Source organism: Hypomesus nipponensis, chromosome 9 (assembly GCF_054491055.1).
Source record: "Hypomesus nipponensis isolate SF chromosome 9, ASM5449105v1, whole genome shotgun sequence".
Lineage (NCBI taxonomy): Eukaryota > Metazoa > Chordata > Actinopteri > Osmeriformes > Osmeridae > Hypomesus > Hypomesus nipponensis.
Window position 1 is genome coordinate 20,821,519 of NC_140369.1, and position 27,940 is coordinate 20,849,458.

At 39.7% G+C, this 27,940-nt stretch overlaps 2 protein-coding genes across 4 annotated transcripts in view; one reads left to right on the top strand and one right to left on the bottom strand.

Moving 5' to 3' along the window:
• The window catches only part of LOC146273450 (uncharacterized), a 133,474-nt gene that overhangs the window by 30,218 nt on the left and 75,316 nt on the right, over positions 1-27,940 (top strand). The window lies entirely within an intron of this gene.
• Positions 38-27,940, bottom strand: tpra1 (transmembrane protein, adipocyte asscociated 1). 2 transcript variants are annotated; one of them, XM_084704551.1, is made up of 11 exons: positions 27,735-27,940; positions 14,338-14,524; positions 11,670-11,802; positions 11,166-11,252; positions 8,691-8,763; positions 7,784-7,863; positions 7,519-7,629; positions 7,355-7,415; positions 5,046-5,148; positions 3,141-3,221; positions 38-1,381 (listed from the first exon to the last, which is right to left on the bottom strand). In XM_084704551.1, the coding sequence occupies exons 2-11, from the start codon at positions 14,511-14,513 to the stop codon at positions 1,132-1,134; spliced, it is 1,155 nt and encodes a 384-aa protein (XP_084560677.1). In that variant the 5' UTR covers positions 14,514-14,524; positions 27,735-27,940; the 3' UTR covers positions 38-1,131. The 2 variants fall into 2 exon arrangements, with proteins under 2 accessions (XP_084560677.1, XP_084560676.1); XM_084704550.1 differs by lacking the exon at positions 27,735-27,940 and adding an exon at positions 16,298-16,315.

A 27,940-nucleotide genomic window follows, 5' to 3' on the forward strand; every position in this document is an offset into this window, starting at 1 on the left:
TGTCTTATGTCAATTATTTGAGTTAAGTAGTCCCACATCTTTAAAATGTGATTTATTGCAAACTGTCAGGATAGAAAACTAACTTTCTGTATCTTCAAATTTAAAGGGGTCATCAAAACACTTATATTTGCAATATCGTCTAATACATTTCTTGGATAAGGTCTTTATTGACTGAGAATGAGATTTAATACTAGACTAATACAAGGAATTATCAATATGGTGCACCATAATCCCCAACATAAAAGGAATGAATCACCAAACTTAAATCAATATAAACAGCAAATTCTTACATATATCTATGACATTTTGCCATTGGGAATGCTTCCATGTTGGGTCTCAACCAGGACCCAACAGCGAGTCTCACACATACAGTACCAAACGCACTGCTCGGTATTCTGGTCCCAAGGATGCATCAACTCACACTAATAAATTATGTGGAGAAAATCATGAAAACATGAGTTTACACAACCTTTCAAACATGAAGAACAAAATGTCAGTTATCAAAGAATTCACAATGTGGTACAATACCACATCACCCTATTTGTAGGGAAGGTCCTTTTGTGAGACAACTGAGGCTTAGCTTGAAAGGGAGTCACAATTATTAGGTATACATTTATATTTCCCAATAATCCCAAACAGAAAAGAAAAATATAATTGGAACACTAAACATTGATTTGTTTTAATCTTGATAAACCACTGATTTACTTACAAAGCATGAAAGTATTCCTCCACAGTAGCTGTGGCTAAAGTAGGTATTGTAAAATGTGTGAAACAGACTGAATGAGGCAGCAACAGCAGATATGGAGGGGATGCAATCCAAATGGAGTACAATTTCTTCAGTTTAGGACTTTGTCACCTGCTTGAAAGCTAACCAGGTGCAATCTTAGTCTCTCAATTCTTAGTATCCTGACAGGAGGTGGGGCATCATGTGCAATATCTCCTCTGGCTTTCTGGCTTCGCCTTCCTAATTAGTCTCAATATACCCCAGCAGAGCTCCCACTTAAGCCCTCTCCATGCTCTTTTGCTTCAATTGTTTACTTCCTTATCCACCATGGTCATTCCCTACACAGTCCAACTCAATTTATCCTTCCCATTGCTCCACTTCTTTCCTTCTTTTTTCCCCCTTTCCTGCTAGGCGTTGATGGTCCTCCAGCGGTCGCTGTCAATGCTGTTGATGCTACCGGCCCCATAGGGTCCCGATGCCACGTCATCCAGATAGGCCCCAGTGTCAGACCCATCAATCTGGGTGCTGGAGTAAAAGGAGCCCTGCTCCAACTCCTTGCGACCAAGGCTGGAGGAGGTGGTGGGGGGCAGGTGCACGTCCGTCTCATCAGGCTCATCCACCTGGGACTTGTAAGAGAAGAGGATCTTTGGCTCCGAGCTGGAGGAGTGGAAGAAAGAAAAGGAGAGAATAGTACACAATATGGAAATACAGAGTATTGGTGAAGTAGGAAATTTGCAGATGAGGGATACAGTACATTATGGTTGACGTTAAGAAATAACTTGCATTTACCTAAAAATATAAATATAGCAGCAAGCAGCAATGGCAAATTAATCCCAACGTTTCCAGACCCTTTCAAAATTGGCATGATAGAGACATGTATTTCACACATGTACACAACATTTCAAGGCAATTGGAGCAATGGCTGTTTTTAAGTTCACACTTCATTTGACTTTCATTGTTCCCCATGAAGAATAATGCATGCACACCAACTTTCACACATTTTGGCCTGATGGGGTCAAAATGCCATCTTTTTAAAAATGACAACTTTGAGGAGTGGTCGGTAGTGCCAACTATGCTCTGATCAGGCCAATTGTAAGTCTAGTCATTTGTTTCAATATGTCAAATAAGAATTAAAAAATGACCAAGCTGTGTTTGGTTGATTGAACTGATAGAACAAACTAGCCATAGAATGTCTTCTTAACAGCTTGTGTCCGAGAGAGTTTGGAGCATGCACGCCATTTGTAGCGAGAGGTAAACTTTACTGAGCATATTGCACTAGCATTTAGCCAAGGATGCATATTTCAAATATTCACAATACTTTTAACCTTACATTCACCCATTTAGTTAGATTTGTTACTAAACACTGTCATGAATATGAACTAGTATACATTTTTAGTCAGCGGATGTGTAAAGCATTATTTTAGTGTTGAAATCCAGTTTCCCTTTCATCGTTTGTGGAGATGTGAAATTGCCATTGCACATGGTAGCATACTCTATTGTCATCCTTGTGTGTGGTACAGATAAAATCCCTAAGTCAATGTAGCATTGATTGGTGGACACATGTAAAAAGGGTGTAAATTCTCTAATATGCAAATAAATCCACCATATTGGACATGTCTGTTATTCACAAACATACAATTGTCAGATATGTATCTCAATTACATGAAACCAGATTTCAGGTCAATTTGAATGAATGACTGAATAAATCAGACCTGCAGTTCAAGAGGAGATTTTGTAGTTTTGGACACATTCATGTGCAGAAATATCAAAGATGGCAGCCGTTATGGGTCCCAATGGCTGTGTTGTTGCCCATGAGAAATAAGTCAGTTGAACCACTGGTTCCCAACTCTGGTCCTCAGGGCAACCCTGTCCCGCATGTTTTAGATGTTTCCCTGCTTCAACACACCTGATTCAAATGAATGGTCATAAGCACGCTTCTGCAGAGCTGGATGACGATCCATTCATTTGAATCAAGTGTGTTGGAGCAGGGAAACATCTGAAACATGCAGGACAGGGGGTCCCGAGGACCAGGGTTGGGAACCACTGAGTTAAACCAATTTTCAGGCATTTCAGACTTATGGGGGAAATCATAGACTTTGGACCTGGTCTGTAGCACCTCCTATGAATTCATGTGTGCCAGTTGTGGGATGGGAGTTACTCATGGACAAACGTTTTACATTTGGATTATAGTTTAGGGAGCACTTTAGAGAGATACAGAGAATAAAAAGAATACTCCCCAAAAAGTAATTTATAGATTCTTCCTGATGGAGGAATCCTAATAAGTTCAAAGACCAGATCAAAGACAATAGTCCAAAGATAGGCCGACTACACAATGAGTGTTATAGCAAGATATGACCATATCAATTCAAAGGACAGTATGCATCCAGCTAGACATGGTATAATTTTTCATACATACCCGAAGAAGCCCTTGAGAAATGTGACATAGATGAGCGGAGCGAAGACTGAGAAGTACAGGAAGGTGGTGACATCCACGCAGCTGTTTTAATCAACATAAATCACATCAGCGAGGTCTACTAGTTACCTGACTCAGTTTGCTGTAGAAAAACAACACTGAGACATCAGGGGTCAATTACAGTGCATCCAGAAAATATTCACAGCGCTTCATTTTTTACACATGTTATGTTACAGCTGTATTCCAAAATATATATATATTTTAAATGTCCTCACAATTCTATACGCAATATCCCATAATGATAAGGTGAAATTTAAAATAAAACAATCCCATGTACATAAGTATTCACAGCTTTTGCCATGACACTTTAAATTAAGCTCAGGTGCATCCTGTTTCCACTGATCATTCTTGAGATGTTTCTACAACTTGATTGGAGTCCACCTGTGGTAAATTCTATGGATTGGACATGATTTAGAAAGGCACACACGTGTCTATACAGTGTTTCCCACAGAATGTGATTATATTTGTGGTGTTAGGTAGGGGCGAAGCCAGACCATGTAAAAATGTGGGCCTCAGTCCAAACTTATGTCCTTGTGTCGGTTAGATGCGAGTATAGATAGGGACTTCAACATTCAATGTGAGCACAAAATCAATTTGAGTGCAAAATCGTTTTGGGACTTAACATAATATAAACTTTACATTAGACCGGCCAATTGTTATATTTGCCAAATGTATTTAACTATGAATATTATTAGATTTAACTTGAATTTATCAGTTTTCGACACATTTGTGCAGAGAATTATAATACTAACCGTTCGTCCCGCGCATTGATTGCTGAGTGGGCTTTTCACAGACGGGTCTGTTAAAGTGAGCGAGAGAGAACACTAGCAGGGCAAGAAGGGGCTGAGCGCATCAAAAAAACGTTTATTTCACATCAATGTATGGGAAACACTGCTATATAAGTCCCACAGTTGACAGTGCATGTCAGAGCACATGACAGCCCGCCTGGAGTTTGCTAAAAGGCACCTGAAGGACTCTCAGACCATGAGAAACTAAATTCTCTGGTTTGATGAAACAAAGATTGAACTATTTGGCCTGAATGCATAGCGTCATGTCTGGAGGAAACCGAGTGCCGCTCATCACTTGGCCAATACCATCCCTACAGTGAAGCATGGTGGTGGCAGCATCATGCTGTGGGGGGTTTCAGCATCAGGAACTGAGATACCAGTCAGGATCTAGGCAAAGATGAATGCAGTAATGTACAAAATCAACCTTGATCAAAACCTGCTCCAGAGCACTCTGGACCTCAGACTGGGGTAAAGGATCATCTTCCAACTGGACAACGATCCTAAGCACACAGCCAAGATAATTTTTGCAAATCTTTAAAGAATATATAAGAACAAACTTTTCACCACTTTGTCATTATGCAATATTGTGTGTAGAATTTTGAGGGAAAAAAAGAATTGAATATATTTTGGAATAAGGCTGTAACACAACAAAATGTGGAAAAATGGAAGTGCTGTGAATACTGGCCAGATGCACTGTAGAACTGGACAAGCTAATGATGCAAGTCATTAGAGCTGGGCTAACAGTTACCCACAGCATACAAAAAATGTGGGCCCCAAGGACTGCAGGAGTGACTCTTGAGAAGGAGTCCATCTAAATAGATGGACTTGAAATGTTTATATATCATTCAATATGTTCAATTATCTCTTAAAATGCATCGATCCATTGTATTACCTGTTACTTACTACCGCCCGATTTATTTTGACTAACCAGGTCAACATTTTATGAGATCTAAATGACACATGTAATTCTATAAAATATACAACATCAGCTTTACATCCATATCCATGACTTAGCCTTTAAGACAATGGCAATCTCAAGACAAGACAGACACATACTCACCAAAGTCCCTCTATTATGTCAGCACAAAGCAAGGCACTGCCCAAGCCCTGGACCAAGTTGAGCAAAGACAGGATGGCTGCATACACGTAGAAGCTCTTCTTAGCTAGTTTCCAAAAAGGCAGACGATGTAAAAGTCTATTGGAATCTTTTCAACCATCAGACAGGTGTATTTTTGGTGACCTCAATAGAGTACAATTCTCTATACACAATGAATCAATTTGTGTATGCAAACAAAATATTAAGGGTAAAGAACTTTACCGCGAGCCCATAGTAGTAAAGTCTAGTCTCGCTAGGTGCCTAGGTATGAACAAACTTGTCTTAATTACTTTCTAGACAGCAGTTCAATTGGGAATATGTCAAACTGTATTTCAAGCAAACCTGTGATACGAGCAGTTTTTCTCAAATAAATGTCAAGCTTATTTACATCTTTTTGCAAATACTTTTAGATGGCAGATATTAATGTTTGTTTTGCGATTCCAACTCAACATGAAAATACATTGGCATAGTTGTTTGAATTTTCTTGATTTAAAAGGGATTTCATTATTAAGGAAATGCAGTATGAGTAAATGCATCAGTAGAAAGGGAAAACGTAATAGGTAAGTTTAAGTCACAATACAAATAGATTAGGATTTCGTTTTACACATGATTGCCCAATTTCTATCCAAACTATGGCTGAACTGTTTCAACTATGTGAGGTACACATCATCTCTAGCCTGAGGTACCTATTACACTCAGGAAGATTCTATACTTTCACACTTAGTATTTTGAAGTAGAAAACAATAAGCAAAATAAATTATGTTGTATGCTTTTAAATATATGCAATCTTCATAATTAATAAGTACACTTATTTTAAAGATTCTGAAATATTAGCAGTACAATGTAAGTACTGTGAAAAAGCCATGTTGTCTTTCTCCAAATATTTGGAGATTAGATGAGTTTAAACAATAGGTTTTGTGGTGCTTTTCTGTAGTTAAATAAATTGCCCCAGCTGCAAACACACCTCACAATTTCCCCAGAAATGGTACCCTCTGTAGTTTGCCGTTACAGACAGGGACGTTGTTACTGACATGTAATGATCGCTAGATGGCACTTGTTGCATGGAGCAAAGGCATGGTCTTAAAATGAACATTATTGTATTCAGTATTCAGCAATCTGTCATTTATTTCTGTGTTGGTAGTCTGTGATTATTTCATTGGAGCGTTTGTTGTCTAGCCCTTCAATCATTCAGCAAAATGTGATTTATTGGCTAAAGAATGTCAAACATGTTATAGGTATATTTATACACTAGGCCTATATATTAAACTTTGTCTGAATAACATTAGACGTGCATACGGGTGCCCTTGCGACATCTGCTGATAGAAAAGAAGAGAATCGAGACTTGGAATGCAAGAAAATAAATGGCAGAACGCACACCTGGCAGCTATTTAACAGTAAGCAGGAGTGAAATAGCCTTAAATTAGCTTTTCACGGTGGGATTTTGAAAAAATTCTTAGCACAATTTTAGCACAATAGCTAAATTGCACAATTAGCACAATAGCTAAACACTGCTTCTTCTAAATCTTTGAAATGTCATCTTATTTAATTTTTGCAGTTGATAGAAAAGTACATGGACATAATTTGCTGCCTCACACTATTTTTCCTTAGACACTTCTTCACTGTTGGACCTATGTGGTGGGCCAAGGCTACGCTAGAAATGTGTAGGCCATAGTTAGAAAATATATTTATTATAACTGATTCATGATGTCATGTCATTAACACTTACAGGTAATGGACCCTTGTTGCCATGGACTATGACAAGTTTTTTCCTAATATTTAAGAAAATCAGCAGATATACAAATTTACATATTGGAATCGGAACTGAACTGAAAAAAAAGCATATGTGCATTTGTATTGTTAATTGGCTTGATAATGCTCCCATGCAAATAGCATGGTCCATACAGAAATGTTGGCCCATGATATTGGAATTAGAGGATCAACAAACAATTGTCCGTGTACTGAGCAGTGTCCACTTACTTTTTAGACATGCATGAGTATTAGCCATAATGGGTTTAACTCGAGAGGTGTTAGTGTTTACACTTTAAAAAGCAAACTCAGTCAACATCCAACATTCCATCAGAAGATCTACTGTAAGTAACTTACAGAGCTTTGGTGAGGCACAACTAAACAACTATAGATAAATATCCAACAATATACTTTTTATTTTAAAATAACTGAATGTTATGTGAAGACACCAGAAGGTGAAGGGGGGTATTTAGGAGGGTAAACTTTAATATGGATAAAACTAGGCAACAGGAAGACTACAAACTTACAGGGGAGAGATATCCTTTCCTTCATCTGGGTTTTGGGTAGGATGAAGATCAGAGAGTACACCTTAATGAGTAAAGATTAGGTCAAATTGAGGTTTAAGCTTTGTAATTGCCTATAATGCATGTTTCCCATACTACACTATAAAGCACAGCAATAGGCCACGTACCAGGAAGAAAAAGCAAGAGCTGGCCAACCAGAAGTGTCGTCCCCCGTGGCCATAGATATTGAAGTCCTCTGCGGATAGGTGCTCGTCAGGGTATATGATCTCCAATGTACCCTGAGTGGGAGGGCCCAAGAGCCATCATAGACAATTAAACAAACTGTTACAGAAATTATTCAGAATCCATCACTTAATGTCGTAATTTCTCTTATATAAAAAAGCACATTTATTTTGCCTTCTTTCAGACTTTCAACAGAATCATACACTTTACCTGTGTAATGGAGTAACCCAGAGCTAGCACAGCGGTGATGGCAAGTACACGCTTTATACTGGACTTGCTCTCCAAGTGACCTGTTGGAATAGCCAAAAATAATCATCCCTTTTTCTTTCATTGACAAAAGTGGTGTTTTTTTTAAGAGGTCATTTACTGATTTTATAGAGTATTTCACACTGTTCCTTAAGGTCTCTGAATAGGGTATGTAACTAGCCTGGCTGCCAGCCCAACTTCGCCCCGCCTACAAAAAAATGTGGTCGGAAAGTTGGGTCTGGAGGGTCTCGTATTGGGAACAACTATATAAAACCAGGATCTGGGCGGACCAATTAAATTGATCAACAGTAACGTAATCTACAAGGTCACAAAAGAGCCCTTGGGTTTAATTTGTTTTCAACAAACTACATTTTACATTGCTCTGATTGGTTGTAGGTCTATCCAATTGAGCGAAGAGGCATTTGTTTTACGAGTTCGGTTGAAACACGCCCCATAGTCATAGCCCAACGGAGAGTTTCCAGACTCATATTCTGACTAGAATTATGAGTATGACAACATCAGGCTAGTATGTAACATTGGTATGTAACAATAGCCTGGGTCCTGTTATATGCACCCTAATGCACCCTGTGAAATAAAAACAAAAGTTTTTCTCCCTTATATGGTATGCTCATGAATATATACATGAGCTGCGCGCTGATTGGTTGGTTTACAACAAGTGAAGCTGCGGAGCAAAGTTGACGCAACACGGCCAACAGCACTTACTGAAACATCGAAGGTGGAGACTTGAAATAAAAACGTACAAAAACTGACCCGTGTAGCACAACTTTTTAAAGCCTTTTTCCCGCACATACAGGCAGAATACAGGTAGTTACAAGTGTTCATCTGTTGAATGCTAATGTAAAACACCTACCAAATGCCAGTCCCAGAATGATAACGCTGAGCTCTATAGTCAGCAAGAAGAAACGGGTGATCTCCCACAGCACCTAATGGGGGAATAATATTAACAATGTATTATATTCAACAAGCCATCTGGTGCCAGGTAAATTACACAATCATCTGAAATAATTTGCCTATAAATAATGGAATCATGCAGTTGGACAGTGTTACATCAGTGTTCATAAGGCAAATAGCATCAATAGATATATTTTAACTGGTTTGAAGCAAGGTACTCAAAACGGTCACATTTGTTAAACCATTTGGAATAAAGAATTATGCTACAGAAGTATAAAAAGAACATTATATATTGACCTTTATGCTCCCTCATAACTAGTGATGCAAGGACTAAAACAGAGCAGTGTAATTTGAATGCCACTAAAGGAAGTGACATGACACCTCCCTGAACCTTGATATTGTGAACACACACATCTTCTCCCTGTGTACCATGGGGAAATACTGGGATTAGGGCTATGAGTAGTGTTACAATCCTTCTGGAACCCAGACGAAAATCACCAAATAGGCACTGATTCAGTACCCTGACAAAAAATGAAGATGATAAAACACACCATGTTATTTGGTATATATGAATAAAAAAACATGTTATGATTTTACTACGTTGGTTGTACTGTCACTTAACTATGGCTGCAACGAACGATTATTTTAATAATCGATTAATCTGTCAATTCTTTTTTCTATTAATCAATGAATCGGATAAAGAAACTGAACAAAAAAGCATACATTTAATCCTTTATTCAAAAACAGAACTGACAGTCCAAATTCACAGTGCAAAACATCTTCAGAATGTGTACAAACAGGCACACACTTTTGAAAAAGTTATTAATATTAGCGTGGATTTAATGCTATTTTCAGATATGGGCAATTTATTTGAGTTTTATTTAAAACTTTACTGAAAATTGAAAGGTTGTGGAAGTATGCCAGAATTTAGTTGAATAATCTGGTGTATATTTTAAAAAAATTGACACCATTTTGAAAAAAAATCAGATTTGCGAGGATTAAGCTATTTTCAAAGATTAGTGATTTTATATAATTTAATTTGAAACTTCATTGAAAACGTCAAGGCTGTGGAAGTATACCAGAGGTTTTATATTCATAAAAATTCTTATAAAAGTCTACATAAAAAAAAATGGTATGGGTAGTTTTCACCTGGTCCCCAATTGCTGCAAAGTAGCGTCTTACGAATGTGAGACGAATGTCGAATATGAAACTAACCTCACCTCGGTCAATCAACACTTATTGATGTATTTAGTGTGAAATGCTCCCACACTTTGGATGACTTAGGTCATACTGATTTCTCTGCCTCCGCCATGTCTCTCCGATGGTCTTTCCTTTACCTCTGCTCTACTCCGTGCTCAACTAAACTTTTTTTTAATACTCTAACATCTCTGCGACTTATTGAGTGGCATATAGTCACGCGACACAACAAATCGACAATGAAATTTGCTGCCAATGCTTTTAATAATCGATTTTAATCTATTTAATCTATTTGTTTTTGCAGCCCTACACTTAACACCTAACTACGCTGATAACAACTCCGGTCAAAATGCTGATCAATTTAAACATTTAAAAATAAAAAACCCTGATTGATGATGGCGTTGGCTTTCCAGCCAAAATATTAGTCAGTTGTTTCAAAACAGTGTGTTTCAGAGTGAGACAGATGAGCTGGCATACACTCACGCAGACGTAGCCTATTTTACAAAGACTAGCCTACGGCAAAAAAGACCAATGTTGCCACATTACGTTGGGATGCTGTTGCGATGGCTGTTGGAACAGCAAGTTGCCTAAATAAGGCCCATGCAATGTTTATGTCAGCTTTCAATGTTGAAAAGGAAAGCTCAGAGAAAGTCAAATGCTTATTGACTGGCGTGGAGAAATGCGTGTCTAATGTGAACAGCCTTGCACCATTCGTAGCCGATCCTGGCGCTTTCTGTTGAAGTAATGCTTTAAACTGTAGGCTATGTTTCTACTCTACAATAAAAGTACAAACTGCGTGCTTTAAAGCCTAGGGGAAATTGTATGTAAATGTTTTTATTAATACTGTATATTTGGGCCTATGCTCTAGACAAATTTGTGTTTTGACCATTTGTGAACTGCGATAAACTGTTTATTTACCCAGTTTTGTGGGTGTGGCTTTTCCATGTCATCACCATTCATGTACGACTAATGTGTTTGATCAAATTATTTGCACAGAGTTCTTCATAGATCAATACACTTTTATCAACGCCCCCCCCCCCCCCTGAACTCAATGTCCACATTATTTTTTACCTTAAGTGATTATTTGTGAAAAATGGTGTGTGAGATACATGTCTCTCTACCATGCACATTTTCTAATTGTCTGCAACTTTCAGGAACAATCCTTGCAGGAACAATTGCTTTTTGCAGCTATATTTATTATATTTTACAAATGTTACATTTATGTGTGCTGCCTTACCTTGTCTATAATGGTAGCAGCACTGGAGGCACTGACGGTCATGGACACTATCGCCCGGGTGATTCCCACTGCTCCAACCACAAACACCTCAGGGGACACACAATATGGCATTTTTAGCTCGTTTCATTTTGTACATGAAAATAAATGATAGGCTTATTGTAGCTGGCTCTCAAGTCTTCTCACGGTGTGTTTCAGGTGTTGCTTTGCATCCAATACCTTATGATAAAAAGCGGACAACACGGTTCTGCTAAAATGGCTTTAATTCCAACACAACGACTCTTTTAGAAAGTTAACAATTTCTTTGTCGCCGTTGATGTCTTCAGTATCGTCTGGATAGTAAAACCCAGCTGATTCCTTGATATTGCTCATTTTGAAGATGACGTCAGAGCAGGGCAATAATAATCCGTATCAGACCACCGATGAGGTCAATATGCGGCTGGCATGAATACCCATTAGCCAATCAGAACGCTCGTACTGTCGTTGCAATATAATAATGCAGCATACCAGTATATAGAAGGTGATGAAGATGGGGCTTGAGGTTAGCCGGATCTTGGCCCTGGCGGAGGGAAGCTTCCACATCAGGAATATAAAGAACGCCACATTGGGCACCAGCAGCAAGAGATCCCAAAACCGAACTCTAGGAGAGGATTAAGAGCAGACACATGACACAAACCTTATCTCACAATGGTGACATTTTTTTAAGGGTAAGGGTTGAGAATTTGAACTTGAGTTTGCAGGACATATCCAACTATAAATGTTCCGTCACTGCAAAGGAGAATGCCAACTGTTTATAAGACTAACCTAGCTAAGACATGCCTCACATTGTCACTTGGTCAAAAATGTTATCACGTTTTTCACATTGATCGATGTCGGAAATGATCACGATATAGTAATATATAATTGAATTTAAAGTTTTAAGAGTACTCTCCTTAGAACAGAACCCTAAAGAGATCAGAAGATGAACTAGAGAGGGTACAATTTCTGAGGAAATTGTAGGGTGTGCTTGCTTACTTGCGTTGGTTGCAGGGGTCCGTATTTAAATTACATTTCTGTATATTTTATATTAAAATGCATAGCTTACTTATTATTTATAAAGATAACATAGATTTAAAAGCATTTTTTTTAATGCTCATTTACAACTCAAAATACTAAGAGTGAAGAGTAGAATGAAATAGATGTCTTCTCATTTCCCCTGCAAGAGGGAATGGTGATCAGCAACCTCATAGTTGAATCAAAACAAATACATTTGGCAGACCGGCATTCAAATAGTATCATCTGCTAACTGAAAATATGCCCCCAAAAACGTAAATAAGCTTGACATTTATTTAGGGGAAAATCACTCATTCATAAGAATGTCAGTGGTAGCGATCATTGTCAGTAACAAGGCAAAATGCGATATAACCCTGCTGTGTGGAGAAGCTGCCCCGGTAAATTGTAGGCTACAACTACTACTAGATTGTCTTGGTAGCAATTGCATTGGTTGAATTCGATTTAACCTTACTTCCGTTGTACGGTCTAGGCTGAAATGAATTATTTTCATGAACAGATTGAAGTTTAGGCAGTGGCAATGGAGTTCAGGTTAGTGGTCACTAACATGTGCCGCCGTTTGACTTCCTACGTAGGCTACTGTAAACAGCTGTGATGTTTTTTTTTTAGCTACTAGACTACTGTAGGCTACAGTACAGCGTTGCAGTGAGCTACACTGGTTTGAAACCACAGGTAATTTTAATTTCACCAACAAATCGTTTACTTGTAATCTAATGTCAAAATAAATCCTACAACGAAAATGTATTTGTGAGGAATGTTTATTTTAACGATTGAAAACAGATGCATCATAGACCGCTGTAGTATGTGTTGCCCGAGCAACAGAGGCTAATGTCATGATGCTAATGCTTCAGTGAAATAGTAGACTACTGTTTCGGAAAGTAGATGTAACTACTTCCTTATATCAGCTTATATTGTACATTACACTTCACAATTGTGTTTCATATCACAAAATAAAATGGGTAAATAGTTATCACCCTGGCCTCTTTGCTTGTGGCGTTTCTGCAGCTCCCTTGCAGTAAAGCAGTTAGCCGAGCTATCTCCCAGAAGAACGAGCTGCTAAACTAATGTTCTGCTAGAGGTAGTCGCGCGATATTTCGTGACGTTAGTGACGTCAGTAGCGTCAGTGACTGTGGCTAACAAGTTAGCCACCGTTGGCTTCACTTTTGCCACAAAAACTTAATAAAAACCTAAACCGTGCAACAGAACATAAATCCCAATAGAACCAATGCAATTGCGACCAAGACGAACCTTTTGACATCGACGTTGTCTATGTAGTCCAAATATTGACTGAGCCTTAGGGTCGCGAAAATAAACAATAATAATAATAATATTAAATATATATGTGAAATATATATGCCGAAGGCAAGCACACCCCAATCAGTTTGTTTGTTACCTAAAAACACACTGCTCGTATAAATCTTTAACAGCGATAGCTACTGTTTTTGAAATGGTCTACGTAGACATGAAAGGTGTCAAAATGTGCATCTTGTTACCAATTGCTTTGCTATTGTTTTGTTGAAGGTTCTGTAGCACAATGAATTTCAAACTTTTGTGGTGAAATAGGTAACACTAGCTGTGGACTATGGTAACTAGCTGTTCACGTGTTGCCTTGTCCTGTCAATACCATAAGCACGGGTGCTCTTCTGGCCCCTCCAGCTTTGATGTTCTGTGATGTCAGAAAACAACAATAGATTTTGGTTTACATAAGAGTTAACCAGCTAGCTGTGTGTGTTCTGGTAGTAGGAGTTAGCTAGCTAGCAGCAGTAACATCAGCAGTGTTGACCCATATACCTATTACGTAGACACATTATCTCTACTCTAAAATCTGTTTGGAGTTGGCGTCCCATTGACATGCGTCAACCACATGTTTGACTGGCCATTCATGTATGGTTTTTGTTGGTAGAGGAAATCTGACTCAAAACAACTATCGAAATACATCTTAAATGTATTATCGTTATCTTGGGAGATTTTAGTATGAAAAATCAAGATTGTTGTATCGCCGAGCCCTACCTCTCACTTGTGGATTGAAAACACCATTTGAAGATTCAAACCTGAAGACAAAAACTTTACCAATGCCAGATACAAAAAGGTATTTTTTTGAACAAACACTTCCAAGGACAATTACCTGGAGTCCCCAATGTCTTCGTAAAGGACTTGTAGACATTTGTGAGGTTTGCTGATGTTGGCCTCTGAGTTGGGTTGCCAGGTAGGAAATACAGAAGTGTTGTCCACAGGTGTGGGGAACACACTGCTGTTGTACTTGGCAAACCTTACCACCGCAGTCACCGCCGTGTCAAGCATAGTGCCTGGGCCTAGTATACAAAAACGGTAAACATCAGGAAATGCTTCTGTGGTGTTAAATTACGTACTTCATGCATAAACAGCTAGAGATAAAAATGCACATGATTGGCAAAGTATGCCATTGTTATTGGAATACCACATGCAGTTGGACTTTGACTCCAGCCATGTTGACTTTTCACAGACGTTGACCAAAATGTTACAGTATTACCAATAGGGATGGGCGTGGTTAATCGAATATCCGGATATCCTAAAGTAGGTTAGTATTCGAATACTTTTTTCAAATAGTTATGAGCTTAGTTTAATATAAAAAAGTTATTTTTAATGAAAAAACTTTGCGTTGTGTTGAGAATTCTAATAGTTGTGACGTTAGAAATTATGAAAACCATCAAAAAGGGTAAGCTACATGACCCTGCGTTCTGCTGCGAGTGTCTTTTCATTTCATTTGGCGCTACAAGAAAAATAGCATAGTGTCCTGGCTAAGCAGTAGCCTACCTCGCAGCAACCTCAGTTCCTGCAGTCTATTCTACGCCGGCCTAAATTGACTCCGTACTCTCCCCTGAGCATGTTTATATGCTCATTTTACTGAATAAAAATGCGTATGACAAATAGTTTTGTGGCTTTTTTATTAACCAGCAGCCATGTAGAGCTAGCGTAATCGGCTATGTTTGCATTGTGTGGTGGCGCACCGAGGATCCCGTTTCCAAGTTAATATCCAAGTTAATATGCAATATTTCTCCAAGTGTCTCTTTCGTTTTTATCGAGGATAGCCTACCCAATGTGTTAAATGTCTTCCAAAGTATTTCAAGTTTTAATTTCACATAGTAATAAACTCAGCGCTATTCCGCCAATTTAGGAACCTATACGTCTGGTGAGTCAGCGTTTTTTCAAGTTCATTGTCTTTTCGTCATGTTGATGAAATGATCTTTCATTTGTTTTCTTTATTCAACCCTTATGTTATCTAATATCTTAATAGTCCAAATTATTGCCAGAATGTGTTGTGGTTCATGTGTTGACTGTATGCTTTGCGTCATGCTAAAGACATAACGGAACCGCATTAATAAAAATAGATTATCCGGTTATTCGAAAATAATTTTGGATACTATTCGAATAGTGAAATCAGTTCAAATCTCCATCCCTAATTACCAATATATTGGTTGATTTTATCGACTTAAATTATTTTTGAGTTTAAATGATACTTTGTGATGCAGGGTTGCCAACTGTTCCGTATTACCCAGGACATCTCCTATATTGTGCTGAATTGTTTTGTTGCCTACGGGACCTCCGTTCTCCCGTATGTTGATTACGGTCTATTCTGATCTCCACACAGCACTCTTACTGTGTGGGGCACACTTACAGATCCTATATCTGATACAACAGCAATAGCAGAACATGTGTTGATCACGCCGTGATATCATCTGTCATCAGATCACAGGTCACCTCATGCGCATCAGTTGTATGTATAGCGTAAATGAGCCGAACAAGAGATCTCTTCATGGACGAATAGGGCTAGACTACCTTTTTGAATTTGTAGCAGCTTGTATGCCCGTGTATACCTATAGCAATATTTAAAATGTATTTCAAGGTCATTGTACTTTATTTTAGGTTATTTTGCTAGGTAACAATAGTTTTTCTTGCTTGCCTAACACTAGATTGTAGATAGAGTTGGTGTCATCTGTTTCCCAAATCGCACACAAAAACAACGTACAATTTTTGTTTAGCTGCCCTTGTGATGTACTGTTGCATGCAATTCAACTGGGACATCCTACTTTTTCATAACATTGCACCTTGAACTTTAACCATGCTCATCCAGCCGGCAGTTTGTGGCACAAAAATATTGTAGAAAAAAAAACAAAGTTGGTGCAACATTTTGTCTCTGCTTTTGTTCCTTTGTAATGTCTGCAGTTCAACTGATGTGATAAATCTTCCACTATAAAGCACATTTTTGGCACACTGCATTTGACCTAGTCTGGCTCTGCCATCCTACGTACATATGCTCAATTTTCATTTTGCTTCTGTACTAGGTCTGGGGTTTCGGTTTTTGGGAACAATTTTTGTAGGTCCAATCAGCAAACAGAGGGAGTGGCTGAGAAAGATTACGTTGATATTGTGCGCTAGTTTGAGTTGCAGTTCAGTAATGGCGGTGGAGAAAGATGCAAGTGAAGCTATTCGGTCAGTTGTGGCGCTGACGAATATCCATATATTAAAGCCGGAACAAGAACAATCCTTGCTAAGTTTTGTTGGTGGCCATAATGTTGTGGCCCTCCTCCCCACAGTGTACAGGAAAAGTTTGATTTTCCAGCTAGCTCCGTTAATGGTGAAGGAGTTAGCTAAGGCAAACGCTAGCGATTGGTTATGGCAGATCCAGAGTGGCTCTGGGCAGATCCAATAGTTTTAAACTTCAATAGAGTACCCGCCTTTAAGGAAGTTAAAGATCCTGTAAAGCAAATTCCATGATTTGCTTCTCAGTACATTATATACGTGTGAAATTAGTTCCTGAAAGCATGTGCAAAGCACAAAAACTGTGGCACTGAAATGTGGAGTTAGACCGTTAAAACAGTTTTTCTTCCGTTTTCAGCTCACGTTTTGTATAGGCGGAGCCAAAACAGGACTACGTCACAGCGACCAATGTACTCTTTTCACCCAAATAAAAGTACCCTCCAGAATAAAGTACCCCACAGACAAATCCTTAAAATCGAATAAAAGTACCCCCTGGATTAAAAGTACCCCCCGGAAAATTGCCATATCGACACGCAAACTGTGTCCATATGCTATGAAAATGTGTTCCTACCAGTGAAAGTGTGCATCTTTTACTGTCACTTGCAATCAGGAATACAATTGGACAGCAAATATACCATTGAAAAAACATCAACACTTGTAGTTTGGAAATACATAATCATTGTTAGAACATTTTTTTTTAAGAGGCTGTTTGGTTACAAATATATGGTAGTACTTTTCCTCAAAAACGTACAGTCAACATGACTGCAACATAACATGAAAACCACAAGCAAACAAAGCATTGCTAGGAAAATACTTCAACACTTGTCATTTTTAAATAGATAGTTATTACAAAGTAAAAAAAGAGGCTGTCTAGTTAAAAAGAGGCTGTCTAGTTACAAACATACATGTACTAGTACTAAACTCTTCCTACAACAGCATACAGTCAAAATGACAACCACTACCAAAGCATTGCATTTGCATTGCTAGGAAAATACTTCAATGCCTGTAGCTTGGAAATACAGTGGCAGACGGCAGGGAGAGGTGAGGGGAGTGGTGATTGAGGGCAGATATCTGGCCGCCCGTTGGATCCACCCCCGAGCCATATAGGGACTTCCTGCTTCAATGAGACAGGCTGTGTCTCGTAGGGGGGTTGATTGTTTGTGGGATGGCCTATAAAATGATGTATGTGACGAATTAAAGTGCCTGATACACAGAAAGTGGACTGGGTGTGCTGAAGTCTTTGTTCCGCTTGTTGTTGTGGAAACCCCACACCCCTTGACTTGCTACAATACATAGCTGTCAAATAACAAACATGCCATGACTACTGGTACACCTCAACAAACAACAAACTTATAGTAGACACGACTGCCGCGCAGCACAATTGCAGGTGCTGTGATATTTCTAATGATCATCTCCCAGCACCTCATATTCTGCGTTTTGTGCAGCATACAATCCTGAACTTGCACTGACAACCTTCAGTTAGTAGCTAACGTCGTTAGATAATGTAAGCTACTTGCCAGTAGCTAGCAACTAAGGTAGCTAACGTTCACATCAAAGAGTTTATCTTCCCTTCCGAAAAAAAATCATGGAAAAAAAAAAAAAAAATTGTCTCGATTTTCAAAACGAAAATAAATGTACCATCCAAAATAAGAACATACGGGATGGATTTTTCCTGGTAAAAAAAATTTACGTACCGGTACGTTTATTTGGGTGAAAAGAGTACATCACATCACAGACTGTTGCATTCTGTTACTCAGCTGGTACGATGCAAAGACAAAGTAATTAACACATAAAACATTCACAGACTGCAGGTATGGCTGTTCTGATATCTGCAATTGATGTAGTTAGTGTTGCTGTTGTTACTAAATTCAATACATTCGAGGTGTTGCAGCACCCTCTGCACCCATAGTTTCCGTGGCCATGAATGTGGGAGACTTTTTGGTACAGGCTCCAGTAGACTTACAAAAAAACTTTACTCACCCCAGTCGTGTTTTCAGGGCTCCAGACTAACTTTTTTTCCTAGGAGCACAGTAGCCTGGCTGCCAGCCCAACTTAGCCCCGCCCACAAAACAATTTGGTTGGGAAGTTGGGTCTGGTGGGGCTTGTATTGGGGACAAACTATGTAAGACCAGGAGCTGGTCGATCCAATGAAATTGCCAGGATGGGCTTTATACGATGATGGACAGACGATCAACAGTAACGTAATCAACAACGTCACGAAAGAGCGCTTGGGTTGAACGTGTTTTCAACAAACAACATATTACGTTGCTCTGATTGGTTGTAGGTCTATCCAATTGAGCAAAGAGGCATTTGTTTTACGAGTTCGGTTGAAACACGCCGCATAGTCACAGCCTAACGGAGAGTTATCAGACTCATATTCTGACTAGAATTATGAGTATGACAACATCAGGCTAGGAGCACAGTAGCCCCTGACTGAACATTTTAGGAGCGCAAGCAGAACATTTTGGGGCACACCTTATATTGACCTGCAATTAGGGATGGGTATCGAGAACCGGTTCTATAAGGACCCGGTTCCAAATTTCTCAAAACCCGAATATCAATAAGGTCCAAGCTTATCGATACCGCTATCGAGACCAAGAAATATAATGTAACGTTGATTTATGTCTCGTGAAACAATTAATGTTATTTAAATCAAATCACTGGTGCACGAACATACAATGTTTGACTCATAAAATGACTAATTCAATTGAAATGCCTGCCAACCACCTTTAAACTAAACAAACAAGAATTTAATTGCCTCACGCGCTACTTCGCTTCATTTATCATTTTGTTGCTAGCTACGATGGCAGAACGCACGAAACAGTCAAAGGCTTGGCTACATTTTATTAAAGCCAAAGATAAAGACAAAGCAAAGTCCTATATATGTTCTAAAGTAATTTCTTGTAAAGGGGGGAAAACAACTGCGATGAAAAAGCACCTGCATCAGATAAAGATAAAATGCAGTACTTCGACTGTGTCCGAGTTGCAACGGTGCAAATTCCAGCTGACTTTGCAGGACAATCCTCTAGTGAGCGCACCCCAACTACGTAACGAGTCTCCGTTGTTGACAATAATAAGCCAATTCAGGGCTCAACAGTGCAACTATTTGACTCGCATATGCCCCTAAAATTTGATGTGTGTGCGAACTGCAAAAATTATTTACGAGCAGTGTGTGAGTAAAGACAAGCCCCCCCCCCCTCACTGCTGATCATTCAAAACAGTCACCATGAGCATGGCTCTGTGGGATGCTTAAGCATAGTGTTAAACAAAAACAGAGACAGAAAAAAATAGGGATAAGATAAGGAAGGTTTGGGTTTGGTTAGCTGGTTATTTAGCTATATCAGGTGCCTTTTGTTGAAACGTGTACAACTTTTCATAAAGTCAATGAGCTTGACAATGTCACTTTTCGTCAACCAACCAATCGCAGTCAGTTACTCATCCAGGTTGTGGATAGTACATCTGTAGTGGACAGATTTAGATTTAGCCAGTCAGGATCCATTGTGCCTATATGCTCCTTTGAGCCAGCCTCCTCCTGAGAGCAACACCTTCCCCTTGTTCTATCTGTTTTACTTAAGATATAGAAAAGTATCGATAGTGGTATCGATAAAGACTCGAATCGTTAAGCAGTCTCAAAAATGGTATCGATATCGATAAAAATTTACGATACCCATCCCTACCTGCAATGCATTTAGAGAGGGTACAATTCAGTGGCAATTTTAGACTACTTTTAGGAGTGCTCAAGCACTCCTAATATTAAGGGGCGATTGACTGGGTATTTCACACTGTTCCTTAAGGTCTCCGAATAGGGTATGTAACATTGGTTGGGTTGAAAATGGCCCAGGTGCAGTTCTATGCCCCCTGATAGATCCTCTGAAATGTTCCCGGGAAAAAACACTAGCTTTTCTCCTTTTATGGTATGCTCATTAATATTTAGATGAGCTGCGCGCTGATTGGTTGGTTTTCAACAAGTGCAGCTGGCGAGCTAAAACGCAACACAGCTAACAGCAGCACTCACTGAAACACCGAAGGTGTAGACTTGAAATAAAAACAGGCAAATAAATCTGTTGTGTCTACACAACACTATTTTCAACAGATTGACTACATATCATTTGAAATGATAACGTTAGTTGTTTCTGCTTCTGTTGTCGAAGCAAACCAGGATTGACTTAGGTGGGAAGAACATTAGGCTACAGCTTAGCAAACAAACTACTACTCAGCTTCAGTTAGCTAGCTGTTGGAGCTCTAGATATCTTGCTAAAAAATAACCTGACAAAGATCTGGACAAACATGCATCGTGAATTGTAGATTTACATAACACAAGTTATTTATTTGAATGAAACACAGTCAGGAACATGAAACAACATTAGCCCCACTGCCAATAAACTAGGCTAAATCATTGTTACGTTAGCAAGCTAAAATAGTTTACATGCCTACTAGTACAGTAGGTGTTTTCGCTTTCTAGTTGTTCTTGCATTCCTTGCAAATCAGCGTTAATAAAAAGCAGATGAGCTAGAGTCAATCTAACATTGACTAGACGGGCATGGCTGATGTTTGTCTATACCGTAGCATAGAAGATCCCTGTGTAGTTCGACCCTCGACAAGTTTGCGCGAACCATTTCACCAAGGACGGTTTTAAAAACCTGGGACAATGTAAAGCAGGATGCTATGAAGCGGTTGATGAAAAGAGGTGCATTCCAACCTTACGTTCATCACAACAGCAAGCTGTAGTATGATTTTGTCTGTAACAGTTATTAGCAATGCTAACGTATCGTGTATCTAGCGCCTGCCTTTCTCCAGTTCTTTCAAATAGATCATCTAGACAGGCGTTAGCAATAGGCCAGACTACTTTTCGTTTTCTGGCTATTTTTTTGGAAGCTTCCCTTCAAATGCCTACTACAGCTCGTCTAGCTAGAGTCATTTGCTAAGTAAAGTATGTTAATGTGCTTAGCATTGTACCTATGCTCGATACAGGAGACGTTAGCATTGCTAATAACTGTTAGCAACAAAATCATACTGTTGCCTACGTACAGCTTGCAGTTGCGATGAGCGTACGGTCGGAACAGCACATCTTTTCAGGTTCAGCTTCTTAGCAAATCCTGCTTGAAATTGTCCAAGGTTGACAAAACTGTCTTGGGTGAAATGTTCAGAGCAAATGTATAATTGCATGTCGAACTTCGCCGAGATCTGCTCATAGACAAACAGCAGCCATGCCTGTCGAATGTTTGGGCCCTTGGGAAAACTATAAGTGTTAGCCTTCTCTGTACAGCCTGGAACACATCATTTACGACCGTGGTCCATTTTCAATATCCTTGTCATTGCTTAGAAGTAGCCTACAGAGCAGCGTGCAGCTAAACTAGCATCGGAGATCTACGCTACCTCGGACTGGGCAGAAACACCGGTGAGTGGGCTGGTCTGGATGTAAATTTTGGGACGTGACAAAGACACAGACCAGAGCCAAAAACGGCGGCCCCCCGTCCTACGTCACTGCGGTGACTGTTGAAAAGCTAGCGTTTTACAGCCAAATTTTTTCATTTTGAGATTTGCATAGGAAAAAGGTGTCAATGGACTTTGATATTCACTGTATGTTCATTTTACCCACCAAACTGTCGTTATTCAACTATGACAAGGTAAAATCGGTTTTGCCATCAATCGCCCTTTAAATAATTTTTTTATATATTGTTTATTATCATTTGATGGTGGTAGTTCATGAAGAAAGGGACATCCTTAGTTTCTTCATTCAATATTTTGCATAATAATACATAAATGTATTAATTGTTATCCAGTCAAATTAGGGATTTATATTAGCGAGGGGGTTAACGTTCAGCAATTTTGCAAGGCACTGTATTCATGTCACATTCTCATTGGGGGCTGAGCACCCCTAAAGGTCTGATCGTAGAATCGCCCCTTGGACATTTTCTGGGGAAATTGTGGGGTGTGCCTGCGTCGGTTGCAGATGGGTCCGTTTTTTTTACTTTCATTTTACAACTGATATACAACGATGCACCATATAAGCTTGAGTTTAAATACATTATTTAATGTGACATTACGTACTGTACATGCAAGTCTTAGCTAAATTACTTAAATGTATGATGCACTTTTCGATCAGTCCTCCAACACCACAACACGATACTTGACCGAAGGAGCACCCACTTGTCTGGCAGATTAAGACATGTTCATAGGAACCTAGCGAAAAATAGCCTAAACTTTCTAAGACTTTTAGCTAGGTTTATAGGTGCCTAGCAAAAAAAAGCCTAAATCTTAGACTTTAAGCTACGGTACTAATGCAGAAGGAACGCTGATATCGCTGTCTTACTAGAACGTCATATCTATGCGTCGTTGCTAACGTGTGCTGACATTGTGCACACCCAATGAATTCAAAATGTGTAGGTCGCACGTGCGCGAGTGCTTGTAAAAAATGCTCGCACTGTCTCAAAAACTGGTAGCAAAATGTGACCATTTGGTCGCAGTCTGGAGCCCTGGTTTCTGTAAATGATTTTAGGGCTTATAACATTTTCATGTTGGAATGAAATAGAAATACACACTTTAAGACATAACATGACCCCCTTTTTCATTCAGGCAGCATTTTCAGGTAATGTGGGACAGCTTGTATGGTAAAGTGGGACATTCATCGTCTGTCAGCCTAGTCTGCTAATATTAATAATAATTAGTTTATATACAACAATGCTATACAATCCGTTGAACTTTCAATGCGTTTTTTCTGTACGGACAACCTGTCAAGCCAAATCACGCCTTCAGACAAATAAAAACCACTGCATAGTGACTAGAAGTGTTGTATTTAGGAGTCAAGATCAGCTCTAGTGATTGGATGTTTGTGTTTGTTTTTTGCTGTCCAAATGGTGATTTCTCTGATCATTTACATTGAGGTCTATTCACATAAACTTGCATAACGATTACGACTGTTTTAGTCAAGCTAGAGACTAAATAGAACGTGAAACATTTTTGCCTTACCAATTGTCCAAGAGCATGAATTTTAACTGTAAATTCGAGAGGCAGTTAGAACCAAAACTGTACTGTAGCTAGTGGTATGTCCCAGTGGAGCGAGTGGTACGTGACAGTGGCTAGTGGTACGTGCCAGTGCCTCTACTGGCACCGAGTGGTACGTGCCAGTGGAACTAGTGGTAAGTGTCAGTAGCTAGTGGTACATGCCAGTGCCTCCGCTGGTACATGACAGTAGCTAGTGGTACTGGACAGCGCCTCCACTGGTACATGATAGTTACTGTTGATAATGGTACGCAAATGTCTCGTGGCAGTTGCATTGGGTGTCTTGCAGCTTTTGTTTACTGTCATGTACTGCCCCACGGCTATTTTAGAATAGGACAACAACTTTTACTTTTTTTTAAATGTGTGGCGGCCTGCGGAAACACGTGGATGTCGCCGCCCCTCATTGTTGGCTATAAGCCATAAAAGATCGAAAATCGTAATGATATTTTTGATGTTTTGTATAGTTAACACCCTAAACTTAATTGTAATGTACAAAAAGTATATGATTACTTATGAAAAACTGTTAATTTCAACAGTTTTTGGACATGTCAGGTAGCAAGATTTTTAAGCCATGTCAAATCAAATGCTCAGTTTGCCTGCTCTTTTGAGTGCTGCAGCAGCCCATAACAACTGATCACTGAAATGACTTGCTGAGAAGTTATTAAAGTAGCCTATACTTAAACTGACGTTTACATTCACGTCATTACGAACAAAAGGATTTTCTCCCTTATCACTTTGACACAGGTCGACTTTAAAATGATGTAACTTAAGTTGTGATAAAGATATCTGAGTGATTTAACCAAATTTGAATCCAGGAGAGTTTGTAGTTTCCAATATGTATAATACCCAGCAAGTACATCTGCAATCATAGGGTGTCATTTATTGACATGGTTCTTCATATGAAAATAATGAACTATTATTAACAACTACACAGCACAGGTGGTGAGAATCGGTGACCGCACCTCATCTGTACTGATCACCAACACAGGTACCCCCAAGGGCTGTGTGCTCAGCCTTCTCCTGTTCTCCTTGTTCACCCACGACTGTGCGGCAACGCACAGCTCCAACCTCCTTGTTAAGTTTGCTGACGACACAACCATCGTTGACAGTGACGAGTCAGCCTACAGAGAGGAAGTTGACACCCTGACATCATGGTGTCAGGACAATAACCTCTCTCTCAACATCAGCAAGACCAAGGAGATGATTGTGGACTATAGGAGGGGGCAGGAGGAGGAGCATGCACCCCTACTCATCAATGGATCTGAAGTGGAAAAGGTCAGCTGCTTCAAGTTCCTCGGGGTGAACATCAGCAACAACCTCACTTGGTCTGTTCACACGGACAAGGTGGTCAAATTGGCCCGTAAGCACCTCTTCTTCCTAAAGAGCCTGAAGAAGTTTGGTATGGACTCACTCAGTCATCCTCACTAACTTTTACAGATGCACTATAGAGAGCATTCTGACTGGTTGTATTACAGTGTGGTATGGGAGCTGCACTGACAGGGACCACAAGGCCCTACGAAGTGTGGTCCGTTCTGCTAAGTTCATCATGGGCAAGAAGCTCCCAGCCCTACAGGACACCTACCACACACGTTGCCCAAGGAAAGCCGGCAGGATTCTAAGAGACTGTTCCCACCCATCCTTCAGTCTCTTTACCCCATTGCCTTCTGGCAGGCGTTACCGCAGCATACGGTCGCGCACACGCAGACTGGACAACAGTTCCCACCCAAAGGCCATCAGGCTTCTGAATGGACACTGATATGGACATTGATTTACTGCACACTAGTCACTTATACACTGTCACTTTCAGCTACTGGTTGCACTATCAGTAACATTGCACTACTGTACCTCAGTGTATGGCTCCTGTATGGTCATTGACATAGTCACTGATCTGCAATTTTGCACTATTGTACTGTACACTTAGGTTAGAATAGGTTATAGGGTTGAAATTGGTTTTATGTGCATTTAGGGTTAGTATAGTGTATCATTTATTGTTATCTGTAATTTAGGAAGTTTTAGTATTAGGGTTAATATAGTTGATTTATTACTGTCTGTATATTTAGGAAGTTTCACTTATTTAAGCTCAGCATAGATGTAAATTATGTTCTGTGTACTTATATGTTATGCCAAGTGCTTGCTTTGTCTTGTCTTAAGAATTTCAGTCTGACCTTGTGTTGTTCTGTGTACCTGACAAATAAAAGACTTTAACTATATTTACTCAAAGTATCGAAATGCAAATGGCGGCTATTGACTTCAGTTATTACAATTAATGATATACGCCACTAGGAGGCACTGATAACAACACAACGATGTGCATTAGAGACTTAAGAGGGTGTACAACGGTGGCTCATGTGCACGCTTACATTCAGTTACTCTGAGTAAAATAATTTGTTACTAATTCATTTTGTGTGTACAAGTCTGCTTTACATTAAAGTCACATCATTACACTATGTGCAATATAATGTCTAAATTGACTACTTTGTATGGTGAGCTTGTAGTGAGACATTAAAAGTATGGTTTGGAGTCTGTAAGCATGAACAGTTTAACTTATATTTAAAAAATGAAAGTTTATAGCCTGTTATCCTATTCTAAAATGGCCGCGGGGCAGTTACACAACAGTAAACAAAAGCAAGACACCCAATGCAACTGCCACTAGACCCTTGCTTACCACTATCAACAGAACAGTAACTAGGTGTGTTCGACATGGACTGCGGCTGCATGAAACGACCGGTGAGAGTAGCCGCTTGCAGTCGGGGAGGAGTTGAAAACGTCTCTGTGAAGTCGGACATTTCAGCTTCTCGTGGTTTGCTGCGTTGACGTCAGTCACGGCCAATTAAGCTCTGTTTGCTTACTTTACTCTATTTATAATTAAACGTAGTCTTTCCGTTAGTGAAGAGGCGGAGTACAACCCTTTCTTCCATGAATGTTTAATTCAATTTAACAGTTTGGTCCGGATTTGAGCATTGGCGAAACTGAAGGTGTCCGAATATTACAAAACATATGTCAAAGTTGTCGTGTGTGAGTCTGGCCAATCATGAAATAGCTGTATCGTCACTTGGACCCGTGCAGTTGCTCTTGAGAAAATGCGCTCGGCTACACAGCCGGCAGCTCTCGAATCGATCTCACGGTACTTTGATGGCGACGTCACAGTGACGTATCCTCGGCGCCGTCTCAAGTCGGACAAAAAGTCTAACCGGAATTCACAGTTTCAAGTCAGCCGCCTGCAGCCGGCTGCAGCGCCGCATGAAGTCAGGTCATGTCGAATGCACCTATTGTCATGTGCCAGTGGATGCACTGGCACTACCACTAGCAACTGTCACGTGCCAGTAGAGGCACTGGCATGTACCACTGGCTACCCTCCCGTACCAGGGGAGGCACTGGCACGTACCACTACCTACTGCCACGTACCACTCGCTCCACTGTCACGTACCACTCGCTACAGTACAGTACAGTTTCGGTTCTAACCGCTACTGGTAAATTCACACAACACCATACCCACGCTGCCGTGGCACGGTGCATCATCACACAGGCACGCCGCCTTTTGTCCCGTGTTTGGTATTGAGAAAGTTGTCAACCCAATGTTATACGTTTTAGTTGAGTGCGCGTCTGTCCGGAACGATAACATAAATCAAATCATATCGTCGTATTATACAGAATAGAATCAACATTTTACAATGTAGCTAGCACTGAGTCACAACAGTTAGCTCAATAGTTGTCCTTTGCTCCGACAGTGTTCAACAGTCTAGTTGCTAGCATGTTGTTAGCCAGGTACGTAGTATATTTACTATTTTGCAAACGCCCTGTCAGTGTGAGAGCAAGGATCAGTACGGTAGCAACCAAAACAAAATAATGCGGCTACGACTATATTTTTGTCAACAAGCTACATGTTCATACTCAGTAGTCTATCATCACTATTCCACTCACATGGCTCACATGTTTTGAATCAAAATAAACACCATCGTGCCCGCATGAAGGGGACCTCGACTTTCACAAAATTCATCTTACCGTTCACTTAGCTCTAGTCTTAATTTCAAGGGCAATTAACGTTATTATTCCCAATAGTGTCTATAGTTCAGAAGCAGACGACATAGCAGTATACTCAATGTACTTATTACTAAGGGGAAATAACTACGACATGTCCAGCACTGCTACAGTAGCTAGCTAGCTAAATAATAATACGTTCCTTCTTTGGTCAGCTGACAATCAGCTTT